Below are 24,904 nucleotides of genomic sequence, written 5' to 3'. Positions count from 1 at the left end.
TTTAAACAGTGCCCAAAAACAATCAGAGTAAAACACAACCATTTAACATTTTACAATAACTAACAACTTTAATACCACGTCCTGCCACCAAAATGTCCTGGGATAGAAATAATTAACCGGCCGGGTGTAAGGGCGGCCACAATTGTCTCCCGAAGGATGCTCAGACTAGAAGCGGACTAACAGACCCACAACGCCTCACATTCAGCAATCACACCGACCTCACGCGAGGCCAGGGGAGGAGGAGGAATCAAATCAGGAACCATAATCCCTGCCCAAAAATACACTTCCTTCCAGGCAGTACTAATAAGGAGTCAAAAGATCACTGTCTATAATTACACCGGCGACAGCGACAGGAAATCCGAACGCAGGAGGCCAAAAGGGAGAAAAAATGTAATCTAAAACAATAATCCCTGCCCAAAAATACATTTCCTACCGGGCAGTATTAATAAGAAGCGGGAAAGATCACTGTCTATAAATACACCGGCGACAGGGACAGGAAGCCCAAACGCAGGAGGCCACAAGACAGAAAAGATGCTGGTTGCACAAACCAAAATTCTTCAATTAACTTCTAAACCTTTAACCAACTTAACTTGCAGTTTATCAGAGAAACAGCAGGTGTCCACGTCGCCAGCGTACCCGACTGGGCAGTCACGCCGCCACGCGCTCTGTCACCGGAGCCCTCGTCTTCTCTGCACCCACGGCGGCGAAATACCACTCCTCAGGTTAGGCTAGTTACTAGTCCATCGTTCCCGCCTCCAGACGGACAATTTAAAGACATCCGTTGCCGCTCCCACCAAGTAGTGACTCGGAACCACAGCCGTGGGCCCCGGGTGTTCACAGCAAGAGCTTACAACCTTGTCCCGTCAACTCGTCCCACACGTCTCGCACCGCCAGGATAGACCACCCGGCTTCTCGGAACAGCAGCCAAATCTCCACCGCCACGCCGCGGCCTCATTGCACGATATTCACAAATTCCCGATTTTAAAAACCGACCGACCGACTCTTCACCGCTAGGCAACCAACCGGCCATCCCTCCAAAGATCTTACTCCCTTACACAAGGCTAACAGGAAGCAACGACTCGAAGATCGATAAGGCCATACACGCATCCAGAGGGGAATCTCAACAGAATCGTACGCAGCATAGCGATAAATATGAAAGAATCAATTAACGATGGAATTGAAGGGCTCAGAACAATCTTAACAGCGCGATGTATGTTGAGAGCCGACACACGGCTCAGAAAGTATGCGTAAGTAGGATACGTTTGTGTTGCATCTGAGATGAACGACAAGAGCGACACTACTAGCGCAGCTGCGGAAAGTGTGAACAGCATTCCCAGAGGTTCACTCTGAGCCACGTTTACAAAGGGACCACCCGGCAATCGGATTTTTAAAATTTTTTGTCGTATGTGAAATTCAGAACTTAAGTAATAATCAACCAAAGCAGTTCAACGTAATTCTCAAAAATTCTCGAAAAAATTGTTTTGCATGATTTCCGAACATCTATAATGACTTAAATTGAGGCGTATATTTCGGCAAGCTGCTTGGTTCTGCGGTAGAATTTGGGAGACTTGCATTGTGTTCCCGGGCGACTCGTTATTTTAAACAGAGATGCATGTTCTACGAGCAGTTTCGTGAAATCTACAAAACACAAAGATAGAAAAAATCGGTAGCGCACGAGACTGGTAACAGCAGGATCGGTGGTTCGAGTCTCATTTCCGCCATTACTATTTCTCTTTTTTTTCCGTTCCATTCCAACACCTACTTCAAATAAAAAAAATCATCATCTATATCCTAATTAACACTTATATAACACCCATTTTAACGAAAATGCACCTCTTCTTGTTTCTAATTACATATCGTTGACTAAAATCTTGTTCTATTGTAAATATAAATTGATAGTTACCGGTTGTTTATAAAATTGTTCCAATGGTTCAAATGGCTCCGAGCACTATGGGACTTAACATCTGAGGTCATCAGTCCCCTAGAACTTAGAACTACTTAAGCCTAACTAACCTAAGGACATCACACACATCGATGCCCGAGGCAGGATTCGAACCTGCGACCGTAGCGGTCGCGTGGTTCCAGACTGCAGCGCCTAGAACCGCTCGGCCACTGCGGCCGGCTATAAAATTATTAATAAAGATTGCTTGGATAAAGTAAACAATACATCGTCATGATTACGCCTAGCAACAGGGTGCGGCCGCAGTAACAGCGCACGTTCCAGTACTTCTACAAGCAGACTGCTGTCAAACGCTCCACGTCTGCATGCGCCACGGAATAATGTTCCCATTTAGAAAAATAGCACATACAGGACGAACAGTACATTTCACGTACTTCGCTTGTAGTACTCGTAATGCCACCTTCCCCGGTGAGGTCGATATTTTCCACACCTGCGTCTTTTGGTTCGTCATTTGCTGTTTCACTCGCAGATGATAATGCTGACTCTTTGTTTGAACGTAAGCAGATTGGTTATTATATTTTCAGTTTCCTCGTCCCACGCATTATCTCTCCTCCCGGTGGTCATCGCACACTTTTCTTTGCATGATACACAGCCTTTCCAGTCTTGTAATGTCCCAATAGTAAACCCTCATCTCACGAATGTGAATGCAAACGATCCGCGCGGTCTAGCAAGTCAGCCGCTTTGGTTCTTAATGGCGAGGCCCCTGATTTGATTCCTGTGACTAACTCAAATTTTGTATGGTGGAAAGATCTGGAAGGAGGTCCACTCAATCTTGTGGCGCCACCTAAAAAACTGAATATAAATGCGGCGAAGATGACACGCAAGTTACATCGAGACACTTGCACCCGGCTATATGACACACAATTATTTATTTTTTAACAACGAAAGCACCAGCAGCTATTTTTTTGGATTAGTGAGCGAGATGATTGACTTAATATGGCTACAGATCTCTGCAACACTCCAGGCAAGTTTTATAGGATTTAAGTATATATAGTTAGGCGGAGTAGAAATGGAGTAAAGAGGGTAAGTCTGATGCTCCTTAATGAGCCTCTTCGTATTTTTAATGTTATTCTGTCCATTTCTGCACGATAGTCAGAAGCATTTCCGTTATAGTCACAGACGAGAAGTGAACACAAATCGAAACTTTGCGTTCACAACAATAAAACGTTGCCTAGCACTGTTGTTTGGCAATACTCATCGCACACTGTCACTTTGCAACACTTATTCACGTAAGTGTATGAAATCACAGTTCGTATAACTACGTTACGTCACTGGCCGCCTTTTTCCGATGCTTAATTTGTTCATAAAAAGTCAAATGCTCTTTTTGCATGCATGTTCTCTAATCCGCACATAATGACTCTTTTATTCTGGCACCTTCATCAAAGCCCATAGCTGGAGCAGAATTTTTTCGATTGTATTTGATTGTATTTGCTAGCCTGGAAATCCAGTTCTGTGTCAGTAAAATCAGTAGCGTTTACAAGTTGTCACAGCTACACGCGAAGATGCTTTACATGGCTATTTTTCGCAGACGCACTGCGAGTTAACACCACACATTGCTTCGAACTGTCACTTACCGTACGTAGCCACGTCACTAAATTAGTTATGGCGACGGCCAGCTAACCAGTTCGCCTTGCCGAGTAATAACCGAGCACCGTAAATAGCGTCCACAATCCCTCCTTGCATTTTCTTCGCTAGTTTAGAGCACGGTTGTCGAAAGTAATATTACCAAAATACTTGCCAGGCCTGCAATGCCGGGCCGGAAAGTCAAATCCCGTCATAATTAGTTTAGTTTAGGACAAGTTTTGCAATGAAACGAGACATATTGAAAACAACAGCCATACGACAACGTTTATTTTACCAATTATTGCAATAAGTACTCGATACATTGGATAGTTTTTGAAGAAATTATGAATATTTGCGGCCGCTTGGTTAAGCTACACATTTATTGATTGTGAAGTTAGTTTTCCCGTACGATGATGTTCAACATCTCTTACAACTGTTAAATTATGAAGTAAGCAAATGCTTTTAATAACATCGTCAGCCACATCTGCCGAATCTTTTATTTTCTTGGCTAATATTCTTCGTTTACAATACATTACAACAAGGATACATTTAAAAATTCTTCGTGCTGCTGATAACCTAATGTTGAAGTATTTTTTGTTAGCTTCTTACTGGTGCTCCTTCCCTTAAGTATTCACAAAATGGATAAAAGTGATTATTACTTTTGTCCTTCACAGCCTAGAATAACGTAATACATGCTTAGTTATCAATTTGGCTAAGCACTAGCATCTGGATTTTAGATTCTTTCACGTGCAGTTCACAATTAGATGCCTGGCAGATGATCTTTCTCTACCATTCCACTCTCGAACGGTGCACTTAAAAATTTCTATGCAAGCTCCGATATCTCTTATTTTATTGTGGCGATCATTTCTCCCTATGTAGGTGGGTGCCAACAAAATATTTTAGCAGTCAGGGGAGAAAGTTGCTGACTGGAGTTTCACGAGAAGATCCTGCCGCTACGAAAAACGCCTTTGTTTTAATGATTGCCACCCCAATTCACGTATCCTGTCCGTGGCGCTCTCTTCCCTATTTCGCAGCCCTCTTTGAACTTTTTCGATGTCCTCCGTCATTCCCATATGATGCGAATCCCATACCGAACAACATACTCCAGAAGATGGCTGACAAAAGTGGTGTAACCAGTCTCTTTAGTAGACCTGTTGCACTGTTCCGCCAATTAATGGCAGTCTTTGCTTTACTTTCCCCACAGCATTATCTGCGTGACTGTTTCAGTTTACGTTTTTCGTAACTGTAGTCCCTAAGTATTTAGTTGAATTTACTGCCTTTCGATTGTGTGGTTTATCGTTTAACCGAAATTTTAGCGAGTTTCTTTTTGTGCTCATGTGGATGACTTGACACTTTTATTTGTTTAGAGTCAATTGCCACTTTTCACGCCATAAATATATGTTATCGAAATGATTTGGCAGCTAGTTTAGATCATCTGACGACTTTGAAAGACCGTAATGACAGAATCATCTGCTAACAATCTAAGAGGGCTACTCAGATTTGCCCCGGCGGAGGTTCGAGTCCTCCCTCGGGCATGGGTATATGTGTTTGTCCTTAGGATAATTTCGGTTAAGTAGTGTGTAAGCTTAGGGACTGATGATCTCAGCACTTAAGTCCCATAAGATTTCACACACATTTGAACATTTTTCTACTCAGATTGTCTCCTATGTTGTTCATGTGGATCAGGAACAGCAAAGGACCTATATCGCTTCCTTGTGAAACGCCAGATATTACTTCTGTTTTCTCGATGACTTTCCGTCAATTCCGACGAACTGTGACCTTCTTGAGAGGAAATCACGAATCGAGTCGCACAACTACATAGGCTCGCAGTTTGATTAGAAGTCGCTTGTGAGGAACTTTGTCAAAAGCTCGGTAATCTAAAAATATGGATTCAGTTTGACATCCCCAGTCGATAGCACTCATTATTTCATGATAATAAAGAATTAGTTGAATTTCAAGAGAACTATGTTTTCTGAATCCATGCTGAATATTGGGCAATAAATCGTTTTTTCTTTCGACGTAATTTATAATGTCCAAACACAGTATATGTTCAAAAATCCTACTGCAAATCGACTTTACTGATATGGGTCTGTAATCAGTAGATTATGTCTACTTCCTGTCCTGGGCATGACTTGTGCAACTTTCCAATCATTATGTAGAGATCTTCCGAAGAGTGAGCGGTTGTATATGTTTGCTAAGTATGGAGATACTGTATCAGCATACTCTGAAAGGAACCTGACTGGCTTAACTAATAAAACATTATCTTCGTATTTTTTAAACACTGGCCTAGAGCCAGAATGTGCAGGAAAAATAACGCAAATGCGTTTTTTGTCTACCATTCCTAAACATAAGGGAAATCATACATGTTGTTGTCCCTAACCATGATTTTTCAGAAATCATCGACGTTTACAATTCTCATTTTTGTTAGTTTTACAATCTTCTCGTTAAACTATAGTTACATCTTTTAAGATTTTCGTAAACAGCTCGAAATACCTGGAAAAAATGGGAATTCTGTAAAGTACATGCAATTCCTTTCCAATTTCTCGTTATTTATAGTTACGCGGTGTATTTAAAGGCGTAACGTTTGTTAATCGCGCTTCGTTAGATTTATCACCACGAAATAAACGAAAAAGTTCACGTAGTAAATTTAGAACTACCTTGCCTTCCATTCAAAAGCCTTCACTGTTCAGTAGTCCACTCAAAGCTGCTATGAAAGCTCCATCATGAACAGCTCATAACAACTAAGAACCACACTTCACTTTAATTGTTGCTCTGTCCGACGCTCTTCTCGTTCATCGCACGTTCACCATAAACGTACACTTAGACATGAGCGATCTAGATGCGCTAGCTGGCGTGGGAGTCATAATTGGGACTCCTTATTCCCTGACATTTCCGGTGGCATTCAAACGCCCTTTATGCCTCCAGAGTCTATGGGCAGTTGCGCCTAAGAAATCCATGGACAGGCGTGTACTTTTTCCCAGTTCTGTCAATACGAGATGTGATACGTAGAGCGATGAAACAATTTAAGAAATTCCAATTCAATATTTCGCCCTTCCCTCAGTCATCGTACGTACTAGTGTGCTCACTGACTGACTGAGTACATGCTTTTGAATCGATTACGTACGATCAAAACCTCTTCGAGTCTCTAGTCAGTTCGGTTGGGAAAATTTTACTTTCAAAGTCATTGAACGCTTCTATCATTGCTCACCTTTCGCTCATTTTCCCTTCGTTCAGTTTTTGTTTGTCAGCTAGGTTTTAACTTCTCTTACATCTGTGATGAAGCTCTTTTTTACATAGCAATTGTCTAGCACGGTTATTAAACCGCACTATTTGTTTCTCATCGCTTAAAACCGTGATCGGAAAATATTGTCTAAGGAGCAATGAAATTTTCCATTGGTGCTCCCCATCTTTGTCCTCAATACTCCATTTTTGATGTTAACTACTCAGATATTCAGATGTTTGTATCCTATCACTCTTGCTAAACAAAAATATTCTTCTACTTTTCTTAACAGTCCTTTTAACAACCATAGTCATTGATGCTACCACAGCCTTATGATCGCTGATTCATTGCTATACGTTGCCTGGTTCGAATAGTGCGGAGGTCTGTCGCTAGGAAGTCTAAGGAGCTACCTTCACGAATTGGCTCTCCATCTGCTCGAGGTAATTTTCCGATAGGACATTCAGAGTAACATAACGGGAATCCTTTCTCCGGAACCGGTTCTGATCGCATAACTCTTTCATTCTGTACTGTCAAGAGGAAGTCTCGCCGCTATTACAATAGCATGATCGCGAAACTCGCTCGTGAACCTCTGGTAGTTCTCTCAGTTCTACCACTACAGCTCCTGACTAAAGCACTCTATAAAACCATTCGATCGCTATTTTTGACCCACATTCGGTGCTTAACTTCAGCCACATTAATTCACATTCGAAATCTGAGATAACCTTACTAGATATCATAGAATTCTTTACTGCCTTCTAAGCTATCTTTACGCTAAATATTGCAATCTGAACTTAGGAGGTGAAAACATCAAATGCCATAACTCGGTTTCCCAGAAAGTTCGTTCAGTGGTAGAGGTGTCAGAATAACCGATCACGTTTCTTGGTGTATTCGTAAACATTCGACCATTGCTGGGAAAACGGCTATCAAAGTTTTCGAGGTACTTTATATCCTTTTACCGAACAAACAATTCAACCGAAACGGTGGCACAGTGCCTAGCGTCGCTTTCGCCGTCCCGTGTTCGAAACCCGACAATTATTTTTATTTTTGGTTTTCATTAGCCTACCCATATCCATAAAAGATTACTGGACGTTGTTTCCCAGTGTATAATGAACTAACGTTGTCCTTATTCGTCTAACAATTGAATGTCTGATGAATGAATTAAAAACAAAAAACAATAAAAAATTCTTTGAAATTGTTTTCGGTAAAATTCTTGTAGTGTAACTTGATTCATAGTCAACTGCAAGCGCAAGTTTTCGGAAAAATGATCCGTTATGCGTGGTTTGCCGCGAATTTATTGCCAACGCGTGGAAATCTTCAACAATGTTAACGGCGTTTCTTTCCTGAGTGAGATCCATACGAAGAAATGTCGTTGTGGCAAACCTGCCTATATTAGATTAGATTAGATTAGATTTACTTTCATTCCAATTGATCCGTAGTGAGGAAGTCCTCCAGGATGTAGAACATGTCAGAAAAACAACAGTACATGACAAATATTTACAATTCAAACAAATAACCTAATGCACCATTCCACAGGTTCCAAGTGTAATGATCGTCATTTTTTAATGAACACTATATGAAAGAAATTATTTTACAAATACTAATGCACTGAATTTAAAATAAAAAAGTTTTTATTTATTTATTTATAGGGTAATAAAAGTGTAATACAACTACTATAATACTTATTTACAATGGACACATTACTGCACTGAAATAGCACAGAAGTTAGATTGTACTTACACACACACACACACTTATTTACAATGAACACATTACTGCACTGAAATTCTGCAGAAGTTATATTGTACTTATATATACACACAAATCAGTTGGTTCTTCTGAGAAATTCATCAGTGGAGTAGAAGGAGTTGGCCACCAATAAATCCTTTAGGCTTCTCTTAAACTGAATGTCATCGGTTGTTTAACTTTTTAAGGCTGCAGGCAAGTTATTGAAAATCCGTGTTCCTGAATAATGCACACCTTTTTGTACAAGACTAAGTGACTTTAAATCCTTGTGAAGATTATTCTTATTTCTAGTATTGATTCCATGAATTGAGCTGTTGGTTTGAAAAAGTGATATATTTTTAATGACAAATTTCATTAAAGAATAAATATATTGGGAAGCAGTAGTTAGTACCCCTAGTTCCCTAAACAGGCTTCTCCAGGATGTTCTTGAGTTCACGCCACATATAACTCTTACTGCACGTTTTTGTGCCCAGAAACCTTTAGCTTGGCTTGATGAATTACCCCAAAAAATAATCCCATATGACATTATGGACTGAAAGTAAGCATAGTATGCCAGCTTTTTAATTTTTATATCCCCTTTGTCTGACACAGTTCGCATTGCAAATACAGATTTGTTAAGACGCTACAGCAGTTCTGTGGTGTCCTTTTTCCAGTTGAATTTATTATCAAGCTGTAATCCCAAGAATTTAGCACTGTCCACTTCTTCTATCTGTTTGTCAACATATGTTAGGCATATACTCGTGGGACACTCCTTACAAGTTCTGAACTGCATGTAGTGTGTTTTTTTTTCAAGGTTTAGTGACAAAGAATTGGCTGGGAACCAGTGATCTTTCTAAGATTACACTTGATTTGCTATTTATTGCAATGTTTGTATCATCGGCAAATAAAACGAACTTGGCATCTGGTAATGTTACTGATGAAAGGTCATTGATATACACAAGAAAAAGTAAGGGCCCTAAAATGGAATCTTGTGGAACCCCACATGTAATTAGTTCCCAGTTGGATGATGCCTGATAGCTTGATACTTGTCTATTTCCTAATAACGCCCTTTGTTTCTTGCCAGAGATATAAGATTTGAACCATTTTGCAGCATTTCCTGTTACACTGTAATATTCTAATTTACTTAAAAGGATATTGTGATTTACACAGTCAAATGCCTTTGACAGATCACAAAATATACCAGTTGCCTGCAGTTTTTTATCTAATGAATTAAGCACATTTTCACTGTAAGTGTAGATAGCCTTCTCAATATCAGAACGCTTTAGAAATCCGAACTGTGACTTTGACTATGTTATTTGAGATAAGATGGTTATAAAGCCGATTGTACATTACTTTTTCTAAAATTTTTGAGAATGCTGGCTAAAGTGAAATTGGACGGAAATTTGATGCTATTTCTTTATCTCCCTTCTTAAACAGTGGCTTAACTTCAGCATATTTTAACCATTCAGGAAATATTCCACTGATAAACAACTGGTTACACAGATAGCTTAGTATGTTACTTAACTCAGAATCACATTCTTTAATTAGCTTTGTTGATACTTCATCATACCCACTAGATGTTTTTGATTTTAAAGATTTTATGATTGACATTATTTCTGCTGGGGTAGTGAGGGTCAAACTCATATTATGGAAGTTACTTGAAATGTCTGGTCTGAGGTATTCCATAGCAGCATCTACGGAACCTGACAAATCCGTATTTTCAGTAACAGTTATGAAATGTTTGTTAAAAAGTTCTGCAACACACGAAGGTCATGGTATTCGGAATTTCTCTGTTTCGAATGTTTCTACGTTCGGTATCATCCAAGAAAATGCACCAACTCTTCCTCAAGAATACACATAAGAATAAAATACAAGAATTAATATAAGAATTGATATTAGAATGAAATATAAGAATATGAGAATTTAAAAAGATTATAACACTTGAAAATATCATACACACTTACATTACATAATAAATATATGACACTTATTGTAAAACGCGAGTTGTAATTTTATAATCAGTATAACGCCTTAAAGTTTTAAACATGGCTGCATGATCAGTGACCGTTTACAAATTAAAGTTAAAGCAATTACAGCCCTCGGTCGCAAAAATTAAGTCTTTTGGCCTGGTTTCGACACTTCTATGAGTGCCTTCATCAGGAAATTAAACATTCAAATTGACCTATAACATAAGTACAAAGAGTACGGGAAAATGTTTTTTAAAGTGTGAGTACTGACTAACAACACAATAAAGAAACAGTACTTACATGTCACGTATAAAAATAAATATCAAGCTATAAAGCTTTAGTTGCAAAATTTTAAAATGAAATACATGGAAGGCAAGCCACTATTGTCTGCTCACATGTGTCAAGCCACAAGTAGCAACAGACTGAGGCGCCCTCATTAGCAACTGCGGGTAGGTGAGCGTTACACCAAGAGCGCCATCTAGTAGTCTCAAATATAAGTAGGCTACTTAACATTTAAACTATAGACAGACGAATGTTAAGATGAACACTGTTTAGTATATGAAGTAACAGCAATATTTTATTTGACAGCAGCAGACATAGTAACTTTTGTCAATGTAAAAGCTTAGAAGTACAGTTTTTAGACTGAAAACTGCCTAACAGTGCAAAAAGAAACAGTACTAAGATGTCACGTATAAAATAAATTTCAAGCGATAAAGCTTTAGTCACAAAATTTTTAAGCAGAATGCATGAAAAGCAAGCCACTACGGGCTGCTCGCGTTTGTCGAGTTACAGGTAGCATCAGTCCGAGGTGCCCGCATTAACAACTGCGGACAGGTGAACATTGCACCAAGAGCACCATCTAGTAGCCGCATATACAAATTTGCTACTTAACATTCAAATAAAGACAGATGAATATTATGACGAACGTTATTTAGTACATGATGTAAAAGGCAATATTTTGTTTAAACGCAGCAGACAAGGTAACATTTTGTCTACATAAGAGCTTAGAAGTACAATTTAAAGGATGAAACCGCCATTATAAAATTACAAAGAAGGCTGAATGACAAATCCTGTAGAAAAACAATATAACATGAAATGCAGCCAATATAAACCATTTAATAAGCGAAAAATTATATGTCGACTTAGATAGAAGAAATATTCCGGTAATCGCACGAGGGAGCCCGAAATCAAATATCAAGTAACTGCTTTATACCGTTTTAGAAGTTTTTGTTACGTAATTGTAGCTGCTCATTAAGAATGAGGCTATCATTTCGAGAAAGGTGTTTAAAGGTTTCTAATTCTTCGAGAATATCCAATCTACGCCCTTTCTTCTCGGTGTGCAAAACGTTAATATCGTGAACAGCTTTAGGCGCGTGACCTGTAATCAAAAGGTGGTTGTAAAAAGACGAATTTTGGGTGCTAGTGCCATTTTTTCTTAAAATATGTTCTTTGTATCTGGTTGTAAAGGCTCGTCCTGTTTGTCCTATGTAGTAAGAAGAGCAGGTGTCGCAGAAAATCTTACAGACGCCAGAGTTTTCCAAAGGCGAACGAGTCGATTTTAAATTGTGATTAATGTTTCTTTTAATTGTTATCGGTAGAAAAGGACTATTACAGTTGCATTTATTACGAAGAATGCGTTGAATCTGGTAGGAGATGGGCCCCAAGAAAGGAATAGAAAAAAACTTCTTTGGGTTAGATTCAATAATAGATGTGCCGAGTGAAGTAACTCTTTTAACAATTTTCTTTTTAAGGATGTGATCCACTATGCCTGGTTCATATTCGCCATTAACTCCTATTGTTTTGATTAAATTAATTTCTTCGTTGAATTTTTCTTTAGAGAGTGGAATAGGAGTAGCTCTATGAATAGCAGAGTGAAAGAAAGCGTTTGTATGAGACTGTGGGAGCATGGAAGACGCAGGTACGATTTGATCAGTATATGTTTCTTTACGAAAAACATTGAATGAGATTTTATTTTCTTCTACTGTAACCGTAAAGTCAAGAAAGTTTAATTGAGGGGCTTCGTTTTCGAGTTCGCTGGTGAAGGATATTTTCTCATGAAGTTCATTAGAAAAATTGAAAATACGGTCAATGCCATCGGTAGGTCCTTTGTAGATGACTGAAATATCGTCAACATATCTGAACTAGGAGAGAATGCCTAGTGCTGTAGCTGAGAAACAGTTGGAAAACTTTTCTTCTGGAGAGTTAATGAAAATATCTGCAAGGATACCAGCTAACAAATTTCCCACAGCGAGACCGTCGGATTGGTGATACAATTGTTCATGAAATTCAAAATAGTTGTATTTGACTACGACTGTTATTAGATTCATAAAGTCAGTGAATTATTCGTCTGGAAGTTCTTTTTTAAATGACGTAAATTTTTTCTACGATCCTAAGAGTTCCTTGTACGGGAACGTTAGTGTTAAGATTTTTGATGTCTAGTGAAAACAACTTGGTATCTGGATTACATTCTAAATCTTTTATTTTATGGACTAAGGCGTGACTGTTGGATATGGAATAATTTTCTCGAAGAAGAATGATTTTTTCAGAGATTCATGCAGAAATTTCGCTAAATCATGGTACGCGCTATTCATACTTTTAAAAAACGGGCGTATCGGATGGTTAGGTTTGTGAATTTTGAATTGAGAAGTAAGTTTTGGGGGCTGAGGCATCATGTTGATAATCATTTTCTTCTGAAAAGGTTTGATTACAAATTTTGCGCCATTGATAGCTGACCTGACTTCTTTTTGTAATTCCGGAGTCGGATCCTCATGCAGTCCCGAAATATTATTTTCGTTAAAAAAATCCAAGGTTTTAGAAATATATTCAGAACTGTAGGCAATAACTAAAGTGCAACCTTTGTCAGCTTCTTTAAGTTTACTATTAATGGATTTAACCAATTTCCTATCATTATGCATAACATTTTGAACACTGACTGTGTTTTTACTGAGAATGTTAGCTACGTCAAAAGCAATTCTAGTTTGACATTAATTATCTATTTTTTATAATCAAGACCCATTTTTATGTCGACAAGCATCTTTTATGTTACATTTTTGTCTGCCAAGTTGGGCATGACATTGTACTTTACGCCTTTTTCAAGTAAGACGGGCTAATTGAATGTTTAATTTTCTGATGAAGGCACTCATAGAAGTGTCGAAACCAGGTGAGAAGACTTACTTTTTGCGACCGAGGGCTGTAATTGCTTTAACTTTAATATAACGCCCTTGTATCCCATAACTTGATAAGAAACATTCGTTGTAGTAACCTTCTACGGACATGAGTAGTTAAATGAAAAAAAATTAAATAAATAAAACGAATAAGCGAGTTACGAACACGGAGCTCAAAACTGAGAGCCCACGCCACTAGCCGCTGTGCGACAATTTCAGCTCAGATTAATGCGCGCTAAAAGGCATCTACATTACGTCGAAAGCTTTGACCGTCGTTATCGTTACCTCAGAAACAGTCGAGTATATACGGATAAGCCGAGACACGTGAGCGTCTATTTTGACTCTTCTCACACTGAGCGAAATTCCTGGGAAAACGGATTATGGCGCTTGCCGTGTTCTCCTCATTAGAATTTCTTTGCTGTTCGCTTACGGTTTCAACCAACTTTCCTGTTCCTAATATAACCTGAGCGTTATTGTTTTTAAATTAGAGATACTAATTTTAGGATCTTAGCAGGTCATGCGCAGATCGCTGCCAGCCTGCACTGGTATCGTTTTCCATGCAACGCCATAGATAGCACTTGCATAGACAGTAAACACTCTCTGACTCTGACCTACGTCCACTCATGCTATACTATTAAATTAACCCGAGTCCAGTTCAGCAAGGTCCTTGAAAAGCGCGGGGTCAGGGATTTTCTCTGCCTAGTGATGACTGGGTGTTGTGTGCTGTCCTTAGGTTAGTTGGGTTTAAGTAGTTCTAAGTTCTAGGGGACTGATGACCATAGATGTTAAGTCCTATAGTGCTCAGAGCCATTTGAACCATTTTCCTTGAAAAGCCATGTCGATTTTCTGCCCTCCACAGTTGTTTCAATGGTCCTACAGGAGTAACGGTAGGCGAAGTGACGCTGTTAGGGAGGTTCATATATCAGTTCTGTCTCACTTCAACCGGACATTAAAGTCCAAAGACTTGACAGTCAGGCAATGGCCAATGGGAACTAAGCAAGAATTCCACATTGCGTTCCTGAGCAAGATCCTAGTGGAAACAGTTTGCCATCTCCCGTTTTTTATAAGTCCATAGCTCGTATCTGTATCTGCGAGTGACTATGATAAGTGCTTATGCAGCGTAGTACTGTTTCTATGTTTGTAACGACTTCTAGGAAAATAGTGAAATCGTTTTCTGTTTTGGAAGTTGTATCAGTACGAGTACTGCAAAATATCTGCTTTATGCAGAATTATTCTTAAGTCCTTCCGGGATTTCAGAAGACGACAAGACATACAGAAAAGCCACACATATACTATGTGATCAAAAATATCTGGACACACCTGAGTAATGAGGAACTGTGCACTAAATGTCGCGATAAACGGACCAGCCGGTATAAAACGAGGGACAGAATACTGTGTTGCCAGTAGAGGCGTAGTAACAGCAGAATATGTCGATCGGGAGAGCTTACCTCTGGTGGCGTCCATTCAGGAGTCCATCTATACCCTGGAACAGTCCCGCCGTTCCGTGGTGTTTGTGTGGACCCCAGGACATGTCAGAATCCCCGGCAACAAACTTGCCGACAGGATGATCACAGAGACGACGCGGAAACCTCTTCTGGAGATAGGCATCTCCGAAGCTGACCTGCGTTCTGTCTTACACCGCAGAGTTTTCCGGCTTTGGGAGACGGAATGGCATAACAGCACGCACAACAAACTGCGTGTCATTAAGGAGACAATGAATGTGTGGAAGTCTTCCATGCACGCCTCTCGCAGGGAATCAGTTGTCCTCTGCCGGCTCCGCATTGACCATACATGGCTAACGCATGGTTAGCTACTCTGTCGCGAGGACCCACCTCAGTGTTGCTGTGGCTCCCAAATGACAGTCGTCCACCTCTTGCTGGACTGCCCACTTTTAGCCGCTCTGCGGCAGATGTTTAACTTTCCCAGCACCCCGCCTTCGGTGTTGGGCGACAATGCCCCCACAGCAGCTTTAGTTTTACGTTTTATCCGTGAGAGTGGGTTTTATACTTCTATGTAGGTTTTAGCGCATGTCCTTTGCCCCTCTGTGTCCTCCACCCTAGTGCTTTTAGTGTGGAGGTTTTAATGTGTTGCAGAGTGGCTGGCTTTCCCTTTTTATCCTCGTGGTTGGCCAGCCACTGTAATCTGCTTTCATGTTTTAGTCTCTTCTGTTTCAAGCGTCTCTCAGTTGTTTTCTTGTCCTCTTTTGTTCCTTTTAGTGTTCGTTGCCTTCCCTTCTTTCTTGTGGCTGTTCCTTTCTTTCCGTTTTGTTTTATATGTTTCGTCCGTTTTATTCTCACACTTGCAGCATTGTTTTATTAGGGACAAGGCACCGATGACCTCGTAGTTTGCTCCCTTCTCCCGCCTTTAAACCAACCAACCAATCAGGAGAACTCAGTCACTTCGAACGTGGACTAGTCATTGGATGTGACGTAAGTACCAAATATACCAGGGACATTTCGACTATTTTAGAGCTACACAAGTCGACTGTTGATGATGTGGTTGTGAAGTGGAAACACGAAGGAATAACCACAACTAAACGAAGACCAGACAGACCTCATGTACCTACGGACGGGACTGTCGAATCCTGCAGAGGGTGGTAGTAAAATATCGCATGAGTCCAGCGGAAGGAATCATTCATGAGTTACAGAATGCTACCAGGAGTCCAGGAAGCACAGTGACTGTGCGTATAGAGTTCAAAAGAGTGGGGGACAGTGATCGAGCAGCTCCTTATGAGCCACACATTTTGTGGTCAGTGCTAAACGTCACTTGGGATCGTGTAAAGAGCGACGCCATTGGTACCTGGATGACAGGAAACGAGTGATTTTGAGTGAAGAATCACTTCATACCTTCTGGCAATCCAACGGAAAGGCATGAGTTTGGCGAATTCCTGGAGTACGTTGCCTGGCATCATGCATAGTTCCGACAGTGAAGTACGGAGGAGACGGTGTTACGGTATGGCAGTGTTTTTCGTGGTTAGTGTGTGGTCCTCTTATAGCGTTTAAGAAAACGCTAAATGTGGTATGACATGATCACATTTTACACCATTGTACCGCGTTCAGCAGGGGAACAATTACGAGATGATGATTGTTTTTATCAGCATGACAATGCGCCCTGTCATAAAGTAGCATTTGTGAGGCAATGGTTTGTGAACAATAGCATTCCGGAAATGGTCTAGCCTGCCCAGAGTTCCGATCTAAATCCAATGGGACCAATTTGGAATGAGTGAGAAACTCGACTCCGCTCCAGATTCCAGCCTCCTACCTACTCTGGTTTCGGTCCTTAAGGAAGAATGGGCTGTTCAGATTCCAGCTTCCAATATCATTATCCATTCTGGTTTCAGTTCTTAAAGGAAAACGGGCTGCCATTCCTCCGCAGACATTCAGACAATGAAAGGAGTTGAAGCCGTCATAAAGATGAAGGATACATATACACGATATTAATATCCACTAAAAAGTGTCGAGTTACTTTTTAATCAGATAGCGTACTAGTTGATATGGCACCTCTCCAAGTTCGTTTCGTAATACGTGCCACGCATGGCCTAGTTCCACAAGTGGGCAGGTATGTCAAGAGAATTTAGGCAAACCATCCACTACGTATTGTCGCACTGAATTAGTTTGCGCCTGCAGGTGAATAGATATCCAAGGCTGAGAGCTATCGCCCATTCCCGGGCAATTTGTGACATCGATTTCAATGAATTTTGACATTTGTCACGTCACACATGGCGCCCATATTGAGCAACTGTAATGTAAGTTAAAACCTGGAGATATACTCTGTCCACTGACGTATGTCTGTTTTCTGTGTGTCGTAGAGTTTTCGCACATACTTCTGAAATCCTGGAGGCTCTTTTGGATAACCTTGTATTAGAGTATCTCTTGCGTCAGCGAATACAGCGATTTCTGGCCTACAGCGGAAGAGACAGGGCATATATTGCTTTGATTATCTGTTCAGGTGTGTATGCGGAAACGTACAAGAAAGCAACGTGGATCTACATTGGCGAAACTGAAGAGGTGCACGTGTGGCAGAAACCGGAATCCAGGTCGCAGGACAAAGGTAAGTGGCTTAAACTACCCGTCCTAATGTTTGGACTTCCTATCATTTATAAATACAGTACATCCACACACATTGCCTGCCAGTGATTGGAAAATAAAGGATGCTGACAAAAGTATGGAAACACCAAAAACATTACCATGCGTAAGAAACCCATTGGCGTTCGAAACAGCTTCCAGTGTTCTCGAAATGGATAAATACGGTTTCCAAGAGAATTTTAGACCATTACGCCTGCAAAACAGTGTTTTTATTATCCATACTAATCTGGGTTGACGAACGATCAGCCCACCTTTCTGTTGTGAGCGACGAACGCAAATCAAGGATTGAGGAAAAAATGCAACAGAATAGGTTGGAAATTCTCTTATTCAATGTGTTTTATTGATTTTGTTTAACTAAAAGATCTCCCTGTTGAAAGAGCTAAAGATCACAGATAATATTGTTCTTACTGTCCTGGCTCGCTTCAACTGTCCACCAAGAGGAGCCTAACACGAAAGCGCAATGGATAATTATTTAAAGTTTCCTTGGAGCCCTAAATGTGCATTTTACATCTTACACACGAGTAATTCCCACATAATGACTTCAGACGGTTAAGAACTCAGTCTCAGAATAATTATCACTCCCTATAACAGAACTCTCACTTTAAATGAAAACACGTAATAAATTCAAAATAACTTCATCTCACAGTCATACACATCCTCCCATAAAAATAAAAGTCCTATCATAAAACTAAACTTGTGGCATGTGTTCTGAAAACTATTTTTACATTCCTTGTGGCTTGTAATCCCATCCCAAGTTATTTTTCATATCATGCAATTAATATGAATTTCATCCAGTGACACAGCCAGGGCAGGGGGGGGGGGGGGGGCACAATAACCCTGGGTTCGGTGCGGAGCGGCGGGTGGACTGCTGTGGCCTGTTGTGGGGTTGTGAACCACTGAGGGCTACGGCGGGGCGAAGCCACCTGTCGTTTCTATGTCCCCATTTCAATACACGATACACAAGCATTTCGTGCGTGTTTCTATAATTTTGTCTGTAGTCGGACAGTTACAATAGTCATTTCACTATAAATGAACTGAGCCTGCGATTTTTTTAAATTTCAAGATCACATCTTTATCAAATTGCTAGTGGTGATTAGGGCTATGGAAAAGTGTATGCCAGATGGGTACCTCAATTTTTGATACACAAACACAAAAAACAGTGAATGGTAGCTGCAATTAATTTTCTCGCCCGGCACGGCAAGGATGACGAGGAGTTTTTGAGCCACATCTTTATAGTGACGACATCTGGATTTGCAGAAAAGTCCAGAAACAAAATATTAGGCTGTGGAATGGCATTGCCCACAATCCCCAGTAGATCAAAACAAAAAATCAAACAAATTCCAAGCACCAAAAAGTTTATGACTTCAGCGTTTTGCCTAGAGGGAAGACCGAAAACGAACTGCGTGGATTGTTGTGCACAAGCATTGTACTTCTTCACGATAACGCTCGGCCGCTTTCTGCTTCGCTGACAGATTTCATTCTGCATTTTAAGTGTAAAGCTTTTCAACATCCGCGTTATAGACGAGACTTCTCCCCGACTGATTAACATATTTTTCGCAAGCTAAGTGGTTTTTCAGAAGGAAAGCAATGTGGAGATGATGACAAACTGAAAGAGGACATTAGTGACTGTTTCAACAACTTGGCGGCAACTGAGTATGCACAAGGCAGCATAACACTTCGACAGTTGTTTGAAATTTAAACGGCGGCGACGCAAAAAAAAAAAAAAAAAAAAAAAAAAACAGCTAAGAAGGATGCCACACGGCAATCGTATATTTGTAATTTTTAATATTCATGGTACGTCATGCTCACAACTTAAATATCAGTCAAAGAAGTTAAATGAAACTCAAATTCTTCAGGAAATCGACTTTGAAGTTTCCCGAATATTTTTAATACCTTAAAAAAATATCGCTTATTTTCTACGGGTAGTGTGACTCTGTGGTAGAATGCTCGCCTGCCCCGTTAGGGTCCTAGGTTCGATTCCTGGCTGATGCTGATTTTTAAAGGTATCTGCATGTTCTACAAGCATCTCCGTGAAGACGTAAAGGTGGAAAATATCAGTAGCACCCAATGCTAGTAATTGCTTATTAGCATCTGGTTCCCGTCATTATTTATTTATTTTCGTTACAGCCATCTACGGGCTACGTTACACAACTTCCCTCACTTTCTAAAGTTCTCTTCCTTCCTCTTTCGCCAGTACTCTTTCATCCGTTGGCTCACTCGTGCACGTTCTTCTGCCGAGAATACTCTGTTCTTCCTCGTTTTCTCCTCGAAGAAATCCTTCACCTCCGGAACCTTTTTCCTAAAGATCTGTCTGTTCACAATTTCTTCTGCCGTGATCAAATGGTTCAAATGGCTCTGAGCACTATGGGACTTAACATCTATAGTCATCAGTCCCCTAGAACTTAGAACTACTTAAACCTAACTAACCTAATGACAGCACACAACACCCAGCCATCACGAGGCAGAGAAAATCCCTGACCCCGCCGGGAATCGAACCCGGGAACCCGGGCGTGGGAAGCGAGAACGCTACCGCACGACCACGAGATGCGGGCTCTGCCGTGATCCCGCATTTTTCTAGATCCCAGTGCAGTTCTTTCACCCATGGTTTTTTTCCGCGTTTAATTTGATTATCTACTCATTTAAATATAAAATTCACCAAGCACATCGTAATTAACAAGTGTTTAATAGTCTTTTACACGAAAAATTCATGTCTTCTTATTTCTAATTACATCCCACACAAAAATCTGTACTGTCCAGTCACATTAATGTGACCACCGCCTTTCTTCAACGTCAACGAGCAATTACCACTCAAGGGTGGCAGGTGGCAGTACTTGCGGTGCACGGTACATAAATCGTTTCCGGAGGACGTGGAAAACATTGCAGTCGTTGTTGTAATGCACAAACAGAGAAAATAATATGACGTCAAAAACGACATGAGCATTGGCTTTCGGGCCGAAGATGTAAGCATTTCCGAAATGGCTACGTTTGTGCACCGCTTGCGTGTCACTGTGGTTAAAGTACACCGTGCATGGCAGAATGGCACTATTCAAAATGACACTAAAACAATTGTGGTGTGCCACGAATCTTAGATGACAGGGGTGAATGATGGCTGCGAAGACGTGTACGGGCGAATAGACGTGCAACTATTGAGCAGCTGTCCGCCGAGAGAACCAAGGCGTTACCTACACTGTCTCCTCAACGACCGCCGGCTGTGATGGCCGAGCGGTTCTAGGCGCTTCAGTCCAGAACCGCGCGACTGCTACGGTCGCAAGTTCGAATCCTGCCTAGGGCATGGATGTGTGTGATGTCCTTAGGTTAGTTAGGTTTAAGTAGTTCTAAGTTCTAGGGGACTGATGACCTTAGCAGTTAAGTCCCATAGCGCTCAGAGCGATTTGATTTTTGAATCCTCAACGACCATTCGCGTACGTTGCTGCGTATTGGGCTCTGCAGCAGGAGCGTGAGCAATGCAACCATGTTGACTGCTGTTCATCAGCAACGAAGACTGGAATTTGCACGCCAGTACCGCAACTGAACGTCCACTGAGTAGCGAATGGTGGGCTTTTCAGACGAATCACGTTTTATGCTGCATCGGGCGGGTGGCAGACATCATGCAACTATCGCCGGAACGGTCTAGGCCGAAGGAGGAAGTGTTACTGAGTGAGGAATGTTTTTGTAATTTCCCCTGAGTGATTTCGAAATTCTGGAAGGAACAATGGATCAACACAAGAATGCTTCTAGCCTCTGGTAGCATGTCCATCCCTACCCGTTTGTTTTTCTTCTGCACTGAACTCAGGACAGTGCATCGTGTGGTACAGCTCGCAATGTACGTGTGTGGTTCGATAAACACTGGGATGAGTTTACTGTACTCCCATCACCACCGAAGTCCTCGGATTGATGTAGATGTAGATTTAAACCCAACCGAGGATCTGCGGGACCACCTCGATCGAGCTGTACGTGCCATGTAACGTCATCCGAGAAACCTGGCGCAGCTGGCCACAGCATGACTCCACGACCCTGTCGATACTTTCCAGAACCCCATTGACACTCTTCCTCTACGTCACACAGCTGTCCGCACTGTAAAAGATGCTTATTCAGGATTATGACATGTGTTCAGACTAACGTGTTAGAACTGTGTAGTTTTCATTGCAAATATAAAATCTTAATTACCGAGCTTTTGTAAAAGATTGTTGATAAAAATGGTTTAACGTCAAAAGAAGTTACAAATTAATTTTTTTTTACTCGTTATGTATTTTTCACTTCACGGAAATTCGCATGAAACATGGACCTTTGTTTAAAAATCTACCACAACTGTGAATCGTAGCTCGGGTACCCATGTGGTAGGCAAGCAATCTACCACAAGGCCACATGAGCCATCAAATAACAACTTGCTCTAGGGTATTAAAGACGTTTGGATAGCTACAAAGTCGATGTTCTCGAGAATTTTTGAAAGTTGCGTCGAAGTGCTTTTGGGACTGATATTTGAGTTCTGAACTTAACATACAACATGTATAAAACGTTACAGAAATCCGGTAGCCGTATGGTCTCCTTGTAAGATATCAAAATATGTTGAATCTTTTTTTCATTGTTGTTGTTATTGTTGTGGTCTTCAGTCCTGAGACTGGTTTGATGCAGCTCTCCATGCTACTCTATCCTGTGCAAGCTTCTTCATCTCCCAGTACTTACTGCAACCAACATCCTTCTGAATCTGCTTTGTGTATTCATCTCTTGGTCTCCCTCTACGATTTTTACCCTCCACGCTGCCCTCCAATGCTAAATTTGTGATCCCTTGATGCCACAGAACATGTCCTACCAACCGGTCCCTTCTTTTTGTCAAGTTGTGCCACAAACTCCTCTTCTCCCCGATTCTATTCAATACCTCCTCATTAGTTATGTGATCTACCCATCTACTCTTCAGCATTCTTCTGTAGCACCACATTTCGAAAGCTTCTATTCTCTTCTTGTCCAAACTATTTATCGTCCATTTTTCACTTCCATACATGGCTAGACTCGACTTTCAATACTTTTTCATTATTTGGATTAAAAATGTCTGAGATGACTCTGACATAAAGTGTTCAGCTTTCCAGCCGGGTGAGTTTTTGACTGCTCCAGAAGATGATGGGAGTGACATTCATCTAAAGCTTACGACCTTCTGATGAGCTCAGCCGGCTTGGACGCTGATACCTTACTTTTAGTTTGGTGAAACGTTTTCTAGTTTTTACTTCATGCAGTGTGAGGCACGTCACCGGTTTCCAACACTGTCACATTTCGTTTCACAGACGACAAGGCAAGCGACGGGACGAGCGAACGCCGGGACTCGCTCGAGTCGACCATCTCTGAGCGAGACTTCCGCCGCAAGTACCAGGCCATCACGCACCGCATGGTGCACAGGAAGGCCACCGTCGAGATGTACCGACGCCTCGCTAACGACTCCTTCGGTGAGTACTCTGCTGCATGACCACGCCAATGGGACGCCACTTTCCTTGAGGAAATCCAGTAGATGTTTGAAAATTGGAATTAAAGCATTCACTCGTCGTCTGAAGGGCTTAGCTAATATTAAAGATGTATGGATGATCCTGGAACTAACCCTACATCTCCACTTTCTATAGTTGAAAATCTTTCATTGGTAGCATAAGGTCTTTTCACATACTTTGCGCGAACTAGTAGTCATGTACAGATATAGTGGGTTTCAACTAACCGCCCAGACACCCACATTATGCATCCGTGCTTTCCCCCAATCGTTTAATACTGGCAGGTTCCTGTGATGTAGACACAGTCGATTTCCTTCCCCTTGTTCCATCCAAGCCTGAGAATCGACGCTGATTATCTCATCGTCGGCTGAATATCAACCCTCAATGCTGGATTTTGTTCATCTTCATGTTGCCTGTGATGGCCTGCAGCTGAAAAAATTTGGGAAGACAATGAACAACCGTTGGGGGGTAGCCAAAAATTACGGAAAGTGGTACAATGCAGCGTAACTGTTACACTGACGGAGTTTTCCGTTGGTGCTTGGCAGAACACAGCATTATTTAACAGAAAACACGTTCTTACTGGTTTGCAAAATTATGTTTATTTGTCCCCGGACAGGCTTTCGGCTTCTTCAGTCTATCATCAGGTGACCACTGAATTTCACACAAGCCAGCCGTGGTGGCCTAGCGGTTCTAGGCGCGGCCGCAGGTTCGAATCCTGCCCCGGGCATGGATGTGTGTGATGTCCTTAGGTTAGTTAGGTTTAAGTAGTTCTAAGTTCTAGGGGACTGATGACCACAGAAGTCAAGTCCCATAGTGCTCAGAGCCATTTGAATCATTTGAATTTCACACACATAGATAAAATGATGTGCGACTTTCACAAATGTTACACTCAGGTGACTTAAAAATGGTTCAAATGGGTCTGAGCACTATGTGCTTAACATCTCAGGTCATCAGTCCTCTAGACTTAGAACTACTTAAACCCAGCTAACCTAAGGACATCACACACATCCATGCGCGAGACAGGATTCGAACCTGCGGCCGTTGCAGCAGCGCGGTTCCAGACTGAAGCGCCTAGAACTGCTCGGCCACAGCGGCCAGCCCAGGTGACATAAGCCATTTGGTATTTCTTAATATCGTGTCAGATATTCTTTTACCCGGCGTAGTGCAGCATCTCGATGTGTTGTGGACTCAACAGGTCGTTGGAAGTCACCTGCAGAAATAGGGGCCATGCTGCCTACGCAGCCCCTCCTTAACTGCGAAAGTGTAGCCGGCCGGGGTGGCCAAGCGGTTCTAGGTGCTTCAGTCCGGAACATCGCGACTGTTACGGTCGCAAGTTCGAGTCCTGCCTTGGGCATGGCTGTGTGTGATGTCCTTAGGTTAGTTAGGTTTAAGTAGTTCTAAGTTCTAGGGCACTGGTGACCTCAGATGTTAAGTCCCATAGTGCTCAGAGCCATTTGAACCATTTGAACAAAATTTACACTGTCATGTAGAGATGTACAGTGTAATTGAGGTAAGAAGTCAAACGACAAACAAAAATGGCACTGCGTATTCACAAGCCGACTCATATGTATGATAGGAGCTGAAAATATTGTGGGAAAAAAGTTGCAGAGGACAACGGGAGCCATAATGTGACGTTGGTTTCTTGTTTCTAGGTGGGGTCGCTTCAGAGATATGAAAGTCAACCTTTTCCTAAAATAAAAAAGAATGGGATGCTATAGTATGATACTGATGTTTTGATAGTGGCTATCGAAACGA

General features: G+C 41.3%; 1 protein-coding gene across 1 annotated transcript in view; it reads left to right on the top strand.

Moving 5' to 3' along the window:
• LOC124593985 overlaps positions 1-24,904 on the top strand; it is a 446,237-nt gene that overhangs the window by 319,261 nt on the left and 102,072 nt on the right. Inside the window, exons 28-29 of the mRNA XM_047132336.1 lie at positions 17,545-17,646; positions 22,958-23,116. Coding sequence (XP_046988292.1) covers positions 17,545-17,646; positions 22,958-23,116 — 261 coding nt within the window. The remainder of the gene's footprint in view (positions 1-17,544; positions 17,647-22,957; positions 23,117-24,904) is intronic.

The sequence above is a fragment of the Schistocerca americana genome, chromosome 2 (assembly GCF_021461395.2).
Source record: "Schistocerca americana isolate TAMUIC-IGC-003095 chromosome 2, iqSchAmer2.1, whole genome shotgun sequence".
Classification (NCBI taxonomy): domain Eukaryota; kingdom Metazoa; phylum Arthropoda; class Insecta; order Orthoptera; family Acrididae; genus Schistocerca; species Schistocerca americana.
This window is presented reverse-complemented; position numbering and strand designations above follow the sequence as displayed.